The sequence below is a fragment of the Acartia tonsa genome, chromosome 9 (genome assembly GCF_053477335.1).
Source record: "Acartia tonsa isolate MP-2025a chromosome 9, ASM5347733v1, whole genome shotgun sequence".
NCBI lineage: Eukaryota > Metazoa > Arthropoda > Copepoda > Calanoida > Acartiidae > Acartia > Acartia tonsa.
In genome coordinates this window covers 17,004,722-17,014,213 of record NC_137268.1, presented here as the reverse complement: position 1 = coordinate 17,014,213, position 9,492 = coordinate 17,004,722, and the positions used below count along the sequence as shown (strand labels likewise).

General features: G+C 32.5%; 1 protein-coding gene across 4 annotated transcripts; it reads left to right on the top strand.

The window, feature by feature from the left end:
- The first annotated feature begins 1,573 nt into the window (after positions 1-1,573).
- On the top strand, positions 1,574-8,019 carry LOC145327621 (uncharacterized). 4 transcript variants are annotated; one of them, XR_013882195.1, is made up of 8 exons: positions 1,574-2,167; positions 3,379-3,471; positions 4,750-4,822; positions 4,984-5,064; positions 5,492-5,630; positions 6,037-6,138; positions 6,754-7,106; positions 7,228-8,019. XR_013882195.1 is itself a non-coding variant. In XM_080171160.1 (7 exons), the coding sequence occupies exons 1-7, from the start codon at positions 1,600-1,602 to the stop codon at positions 7,015-7,017; spliced, it is 1,320 nt and encodes a 439-aa protein (XP_080027286.1). In that variant the 5' UTR covers positions 1,574-1,599; the 3' UTR covers positions 7,018-7,157. The 4 variants fall into 4 exon arrangements, 1 of the variants encoding a protein (XP_080027286.1); XR_013882196.1 differs by having other exon boundaries at positions 7,214-7,712; XR_013882197.1 differs by having other exon boundaries at positions 7,201-7,281.
- Positions 8,020-9,492: the final 1,473 nt, after the last annotated feature.

Below are 9,492 nucleotides of genomic sequence, written 5' to 3'. Positions count from 1 at the left end.
TTGTCAATAAAGCTTAATAATAGTCAAACTTTTCTCTGTATAATTTTTCCCTCAACAATAATTTTTATTTAGATTTATTTAAGAGAATTTCTGGAAAACCAGAAAGGATGAGAAATAAAATTGTTTTATAAAAATTAGAGTAGATTTTGTTTGTTTAGTATTTGTCCATTTCACCTCAGTGCAGTGGGGGGGAAGCTTACAGCGTCATCACTTGACGCTTGCGCAGTTCATCAAAATATTAGCCCGTTTTCTTAAACAAGCAGCTAACTGATCTAAAATAAGTGTGGTTAGGTTACTGTACTCAGTTCAGTTACCAATCATAAAGTACGCAAAAGTTTTATAATGGTTTCATAAATAAACTGATGTGGAAAATGCGTCATTTTTAACATAGGTTTTAAGCTGTCGCAGTTAACCGATGAAAGGCAGGGTTGCCGTACTAAAATTCATTTAAATTAGCATAAAAGGCCTATTTGTGACAAATGTCGTCTTATAAAAAAGACCTAATACGTCTTGGTGTTTATTTAATTAATGGTATAAGTAATGAAAAGATGCAAAGAGTATAGAAAATGAAGAAAAAGTACAAAGAAGAAATTTTTAATTTAGGTTAAATACATATAATATTAGTATGATAAATTTTTTTTTAAAATCCCTTGTCAATTAAGATCTTCAAAATAGGCAAATGCTGAATTTTTCAAAATTTATTTTTTTGGGTTGGGGCAGGGGGCTGGGCGCGACCGCAGTCTTGTAATAAGTAATTTTTAATGTTTAGAATTAATTATATTTATTGGATAGCTTTGTTATGGTATGGTTTGTAATGTGAGAAAAAAAAATTTCTTCCTTAAAAAAATTTTATTTTTAAATCTACAAAATCATCGTAGCTGTTTGCTAATTTACAAAATTAATGCCACCCCATTTATTATTTGTTTTTATTTTTTTCTTCTGAAGTACAAATGCCACGTACGAATTTCGACAGCTGGCTTTGGTTAAGCTGTTTTTATCACCTTCGGTTAAGTCTTAACTGATGTGAACATTGGTTTAGCTTTAACTTATGTTATGACGTCACACATCGGTTATCATGATCAGTTAAATTTACTTCAGTTTGGTCTATGAAACACTTAACAGCACTCTTAACTTATGTCTAAGCTGCTAACCGATGTCAATTTATTTTATGAAAACGGGGTATTCTCAAAATTTTAAATTTTGACGACGACCTTCAATTTTTTCGTTGAAATAGGAAAATAACCAGCAAGTCAAATTAAAAAGTAATTTTCCCCATATTTGAGAATCTATTATATTTCAACGAAATTACAATACATTTTTGATTTATATCATGGAAAAATACAAAAATCTAAAAGGAAATTAAAGTGTAATATTTCAAAGCTAACAGAAGTAATGGAAAAGTATTTATTTCTGTAAAACTTTTATAATAATTTTTATGTATAAAAAGAATAAGAATATTTTTATACATAACAATGAATTTTTAAGATAAAATACACAAAATATAATGTTACCATAAATAAAAAGTTAAAAAAAAAGAATGGGGAAAAGTTAGATCAAGGACGGCCAGCCCGAAATTATTTCTGTTTAGTAGAATCCAAAATGGCGTCGAGTGAGGTCACAGAAGTGTTATATAGCGAGGATGACCATTTGGGCATCCACACGACCCCGCTGGACTTGCCGGTCGTCGAGTGCGTGCAGGAGGTCGTGACCGCTGATAACCTATCCATACACAACCAAATTTTGAGTGACAACGGCTCTAATCACATCATATACGGCGATGAATTGATTATAACGTCCGAGGATGTCCCAGAAGAAATTGTTGGCTGTGTGTCCTCAACGACGGACACAATCGTCGGCGGATTCGACGAACTGTACGACGAAAATGTGCCTACAAGTGTCGAACACACGCTTATCGACGTTTCACCCACCCTGGAAATTACACGGCGTATCAACAGCAGACCTTCGTCGACTAATAACATTTCAATTCGGCAAAATTCAATCAGTCGTCCGGCGTCCAACGGGCGGCGGAAGCCGGACATGTTCGAGGAGATTGACTGGAAAATCCGGTCAAACTCGCAGTACGGCAATTGGCAGCAAAAACAAGTTTCCATAAAAACGTTGGAGGGCGAGTTTTCTGTGACTATGTGGGCATCCGGAGCCGACGAAGGTACAAGTTTTCAACCGTTGCCAAAGTTTAATTTCAATGCCATAAATGCGTTTTAGGTTAAAAAGTGATTATTTTGTTAATTTTTAAAAGTGTGTGTGAAAAAATTAAGAGGCAGAATATTAAGGTCACGTGATGTTAAAAACCTGCTTTCTCCCACACACCCAGATATAACTAGAACAACTACTGCGCAGTTTTTCGTCAAAATCAGCGGCTGTCACGGCCGTTAAACGGCTGATTTTTTTGGTTTGTTTTGGTCGGCCCTAAGGGTTTGTTTTGATTTTTAATATACGCGGTTTTTAATGGCGGCCACAGGGCGCGGACATATTGGATATTTTGGCCGCCATTGGTATTTTCATTATGGCCGTTCAACAGAGGGACCACATTTTACATAATTCCTAATTTATTCATTTGTATGTGGGACTTCAAAATTGAGAATTTTATCATAATTTTTTCGAAATTTTTAAATTCTTAAACTTTATAATTTTCAAATTAAAACGATTTATTGTTTTCTTTGAAAATTGACAGTTTTGGTTGTTTTATACTTTTGTTATGGCACATCTGTTTAATGTTTGGAATAGATTTGATGGCGTATTTTTATTTGTAAACATTGGACGTATTTTCATTGAAGATTTTATTTATAAAAACAAGTAGTTGAAAGTTCAACACCGTTTTTTATAATTAAGACAAGCGGCTGCGCACATGGCAACTAGGGTGTCTGTAAGAAGTGGGGAAAATACATAAAACCATCTTATGACTTAAATATATTTTAAAAAGTTAAATACCTATCCTATATAATACAATGTTGGGACCTACGTGAAGCTTTCCTTATGCAGAACTCTATATACCAGCGGGTGCACCCCTAGCATCAAGGTTTTTTTTATTCGAAAGAGTGAAGGTCGACAGAAAAATAGCCTAAACCATCCCTGTAAATTAATTGTCATAAAACCACCCAGAAATCTATTTAAAGCATCCCTGTAAAGGAAAACTTAATTTGTTCAAACCTAAGTAAGACAAAAAAAAGTGCAAAGGAGGTTATGAAAACAGCCTAAAACCATCCAAAGAAAAGAAAGCTTCACTGAACATTTAATCAGTTCAGGCCATCAATTTTATTTATTTCGCCCGCTACAAGTTCACTGTATTAAGAGTACATGATAATCTGGTTAAGATATGCATTTATTAATAAATCTATCTATCTAACGCTTATATTTCAGATGTTGACCGTAAAGATAATATTGAGCTTTTGGACACTGTTGACGATGTGTCGGGGGATGAAGTCGACCCGGATTATACAGAATACATGACAGGTCAGTATTTAATAGGTGGATAGTTTACAAGAAAGGATGCAGAATATTCGTGGATGTTATGACATCAGGGGAAATATTAATGTCAATTTAGGTTACTACATAGAATTCATAAATTGGTCAGTTAGATTACCCAGTAGGAGTGGGAACGGTTAAAGGTTGTTGATGGGCTGGTGGCAGTGTTACGGAGCCGGGAGCTGTGGAGCCGCGATATTTTGCTGGAGCCGGAGCCGTAATTTTCGTTAAAAAACGGCCCCGGACTAGATTATATAAAAAGAAATTTTTTATAAATCATAAATTGGTAACTCTGTTTTGTCATGTGGAAATGCCCTTTTTAAGTTTTTCAAGTCCATTTTTATCAAAAATTTAACTTTTAAAACCTTCAAAAGTCAAAAATAAAAAATATTTTTTTTATGGGGGAAAAAATATGTCGAGTTTTTCTTGATTTTAGGCCGGAGCCGTATTTCCAGATACGGCTCCGCGGAGCCGGAGCCGCACCAAAATCAAACGGCTCCGAAACACTGGCTGGGGGTATCGTTATTTTAGCCAGCTGCAAGTTTCACTCTATGAGAGAATATTAAATTATGGTTTAACATTCAAGTAACAATATATCCATTTTTGAAAGATATCCAGACAGATAGTTAAAAGCAGAGTTGTGGATCCGCATTGATTGTATGCGGATCCGGATCCTCCAAATTTGGCCAGTGCGGATCCGACTCCGGATCCTTGACAATAAAAATAAAATCACCAAATTTTTCAAAAAATATTTGTTCCTTAATCTCGAAGTCAAAAATACTTTTAATTTTTAAGTCTGAACCTAAACCTTAAAGATTGGCTCTCATCACGAGAATGTCTTTGTAAGTGACTATTTTATATAAATTTAGGTAGATTTTTCCATTTTTTTGCGGATCCGGATTCTTGGACTCAATAAAGTGCGAATCCGGATCCACAACTCTGGTTAAAAGGCCAGGAAAATTTTAAAATGTCCTTAAAGCTAGAAATTCTGTTTATTCAACGATTTTAAGTTTTAACACATGTTTAACGCAAGTTTATTTAATACATGAGTATTATTTGAAAATATTTTAAAAACAAATCTCTTTAGATAGATATGGCTTTCAGAGATATGGGGATAGGTCAATTTTTCCTAAATTCATTAATTTGAAATTCTGTCTCTGGTAGCTTATTTATATTTAAAAGAATGAAAGATTCAATATCAAAATTAATGCTATGTAAAAAAACTTATTTTAATAATATTATATGGTATATATTTGTTTTGTTTAGGAAAGAAAATCCCTGTGGGCGGAATACCCGGGTTAGATCTCAGTGATCCTAAACAATTGGCAGATTTTGCAAGGTAGTATAACGTCTCAAGTAGCGTAGCTATTCTATGACTTTGTTTTCGTCAGTATGTAAATCCTAGTTTTTTTTATTGTCTGTACATGAAAGGACAGTAATCTTTTTTTTTATTTAAAAAAGGCATCAGTTTTCGTGAAAACATAATTTGTTTTAATTTAGAATAAAACCTAAGAAAGAACGTGATGACTCAGTTATTAGAACCATTGCGTGTCCACATAAGGGCTGCTCCAAAATGTTTAGGTAACATTATTGATTTGAAATATATTCTATATCAATTTAATTTCTTATGTATCTATCTATCTATTAAAAAATGCGTGTATGCTAAAATCCTGTCTTTAATAGTACATGAAAAAGTGTTTTTTTTGTACGCTCCTAATTTTATGGGATGAAGAACAATATCCTAAAACTTTTACTTTTCTGGAACCTATATGAAGCTTTTATAGAATAGAGTTTTCATTTGGTTGGGAAGAATTTAACGGAATATAAATATGTCCTTATCTTGATTTAAAACATGTCAAAACCAAAGTTTACCCCCCCCCCCCCCTCAAAAAATGTTATTTTCTTGGTCTATTTGTTTTTTTAGTTAACATATTAGTTTGTTACCTATTGTTGCGCTTCTGATGGTTATTATTATCATTTTACAATATTTATTTATCTATCTATTCAGGGATAACTCAGCGATGCGAAAGCACCTGCACACCCACGGGCCGCGCGTCCATGTTTGCGCGGAATGCGGGAAAGCCTTTGTTGAGTCGAGCAAACTAAAGCGACACCAACTTGTTCACACGGGAGAAAAACCTTTTCAGGTAAGATTTATACTTGTCTCGTTATAGATTCATAGACTTTTTTATAGAAGATAAAATATAACCCGGAAGATAACAATATCTATAATACTAAATAGGTAAAGCTTTAGAAAATTGGAAATGGTATCAGTAAAAATAATAATCGCAACAAATTATCTCATTTTGTCATTGACATCATAATTTAATATCAATATTATTATTCAATCGTGTCAAAACTTTGTCAAAATGATACATAAATATTCAAAGGATCTTTCGGACGTTCTGTTCTTAGCAATACTAATACCACACTTTTATTTCAATAGTATTAATCAAGGTTTGAAATCTATGTGACGTTTCTAACATTATATTTAGTCTGTGTAGTGTTATTTTGAATCATATTAGTTGTATTAATATTCTTTCTTTTTTTCAGTGTACATTTGAAGGCTGTGGCAAACGATTTTCCTTAGATTTCAACCTGAGAACACATGTTAGAATTCATACTGGAGATAGGCCTTATGTTTGCCCTTTTGAGGTGAGTAGCTGAGTTACTTTGACCTGGTTGTTTCCTTGCTAGAATCTTTATTCCAATTCTTTAAAATATTACTACAGTTTTTTATCAATTTATTGACAACAAACACTTAAAGATATTAATAATAATTGGACGGATCAATCTAATACCTGACTATGTTATGTAAAGCCTTTTTGAGTTTTGTTTTCCATAATGTTCGTAAAATATAACTAGCGGTTGCGCCACTAACATCTAGGATGCACTGTATTTATAGGGGGTAGATAGGGGCCAGAAAAATAGTCTAAACAATCTAAAGGGATAGTTGCACGAAATGGATAGACTTGAAAATGGTCTTTTTGTGTTATATGTAATTTAAAAAGACGATTAAGTCTTGATATCTTAAAAACTACGTGGTAGAAAATTGTAATTCTTTCAAATATATGCCATATAAATGTAGTTAAACTAATTAACCAGGAAAAAAATATGCGGTTCACTAAATTAACTTCAAATGCATTTCGTGCAACTACCCTTTGATATAGCCTAAAACCACCCAGGGACCTTTGTGAAGCTTCCCTATAAGGTTAATTTTTCATTATTATTATCTTAATCAAAAATTAACTTGTCTTTTTCTTCTTTCAGGGATGCAGTAAAAAATTTGCCCAATCCACGAATCTCAAATCTCATATCCTAACCCACGCCAAACAGAAGGGAGTCAACAACGGCAATATGCTGGCCACCTCACCAACCCAGCACATCGTTAATAACGGTCTCGGCGGCCGGACGGCGTCGATCCCCAGTCCCGAAACCGTTTCCATGACGGATAATTTGTTACAGCCACAGTTTGTGCATGTAGAGGTTAATAATGATAATCCGGACGAACAGTTCATAGTGTATACGGAATAATATGTTATGTGGAGTAGCGGTGCTACGCTTATTAATTATACATAGTGATTATTAAATAGATAGATCAACAAATAACATAAATATTCTTTGTTGTTATATGACTTATCATAAAATCCCCTAATTTGATTTTTCTCTAACCTAAAATTATCAAAATGGGGATTTTTTGTATTAATTCTATAACAGTGATTTTATATAGGTTTTTTTTTTAAGAGAAAATTATTATTAATTCTTTCATTCATATGATATTAAAATAGTTTTGATTTTTAAGGGTTCAAAACCATATCAAATTAATTTTTTAACGTATGTACAATTTATTTTGTTTCAAAATAAAATCTAGTCATTAGAGGGGTTATTATTGTAAAATTAAATTTTGTAAACTTTTTTAAAGAATTAATTTGAAGATTTTCCTTTGTAAAATTTTTAATAGATATGTTAGAGCAATTTTTTATTAAACTAAGCTTAAGTATTATAGAAAACAAATGTAGTTTCTTTTAGATTTGTCATTTTTGATTCTTTTTGGATCGAAAAAAGCAACGTTTTGATATTAAAAAGTCTTTTTTTTGTTATTATTAATGTATTAATTCCCGCGTAACTATTTCAAGCTATACATACAGACCAAGTAAATTTAATATTATAAAAGCTTAGATAGCCAAAAATTACTTTATGATTTAAACCAAATATTTTAATAATGTTAGGTCAGGTCTTTATGTATTTTTTTTTGGCTTTTAAAGTTATTTTTTTTCATTAGTGGCATTTTAGTTACCTTTTCTACTTAAGAGAGATTTTATGGATAGATTATTTGGATATATTAAGGGAACTGTGAATTAAATAGACCATTTTATACCAAACATATGATACTTTTAATGAGTTGTCCCCTTGTACAAATTAGAACTAATTCTATCCATAAATAATCTCTTAAAACTACTCACTTATTCCTTCAAGAATTTTATACTTATAGGTTTTGAAATAAACATACTCATTGAAATTACACAAAAAAAACTGGTTCTGAGTCATATTTAATAAAAATACTTCTATCGTTAGACAAACGCCACGTAAAAGAAATTGAAAATGATCGAATTTTATTGGCCCTGGCACCCTGCCTCTAGGGGCCAACAAACTAAAATTACTACAGCTCCTATCTTTTATTTTCTGATGTGTTAACAACTGTCTATAAAACGATAAGACAAATAGATGTTCATATTTTTTATGTGACTTCATTAATAGGTTTATTTTAAAACCTTTAATTATTTTATTCTTGAATTTTATCAGGGAGCGAGAAATATTTAATTTAATTAAACAATTAGCAGAACAGAGCAACCTAGGTTTAAGGATCAGAATTTTAAATGTCTATGAACATAAACGTCCAAGAGTGGGGTTAAAGGGTGTTTACCCCCCCCCCTCCTTCCCCAAACTTTGAAAATCCTGTTTTTAAATCCCACAAAAATTTTTAAAAATACCCCTCTCAAACATGTAAAACCTCTCAGTTTACACCCTTCACTAAAAGCTTGGACGTTCCTGTTAGTGAAACATACTTGAATTATATTAAGGAAATTCATTTTAATTTGATTTAAATGTTGGTATATACTGTTCTGCTATTTGTTTTCTTCAATTACACTTTCCCTCTCTGATCTCTCTTAAGTTTTGTATCTCACCAATATTTGGTGTTGCTTAGGAACAAGGGGATAGGTCAATGGAGTGTCATTCAATTCCCCCCTCCCACAATGCTTATATCAACTTAAAAATGAAGTAAGGGGGGGGGGGGGTTTAATGCAACCATCTCGTAATCAATGTGTAAATGGCACTTAGAATTCGAATTTTGATCTAAAATTCTGCATGAGTAATCCTTGTTAGGTCTATTTTCCCTAAATCGAACAAAAAGTCGGAAAAATAACGGCTATGACAGATTTGCCCTAAAAATAGCCAAAAAAACGGCTAAACGGCTGAGCCGTTAGCCGTTACTTTTTCAACTTTTTTGTTCGATTTAGGGAAAATAGACCTACCAAGGATTACTCATGCAGAATTTTAGATCAAAATTCGAATTCTAAGTGCCATTTATACATTGATTACGAGATGGTTGCATTAAAAACCCCCCCCTTTTATTTGGGGGAAAATATAATTTCTCTCTGTTGCCCTATCTCTCTGTTCCTGTTGAAAATAAAATTTGTAATTGCAATACTGTTGAAAAGATAAAATATAACATTGTTGATTTAAAAAAATAAAAAATATGTACCTATATTTATATTTCATTACTCATAGTAGCATAGCTATTCTATAATTTGGATATCTACTTGTTTAGAAGCGAAGCTATTCTATAATGAGCTTTTGATTGCCCGTCCTTTCGTCAGTGTATAACGCCATTGGGGGGAAATATTTTCTGGTTGTAATATAAGATACTAGCGGTTACGCCCCTAGAGCTCTAGGGGCACTTAAGGTAGGAGGGGGAAAAGTGGACCTCATCACATTTTATATTTGAGG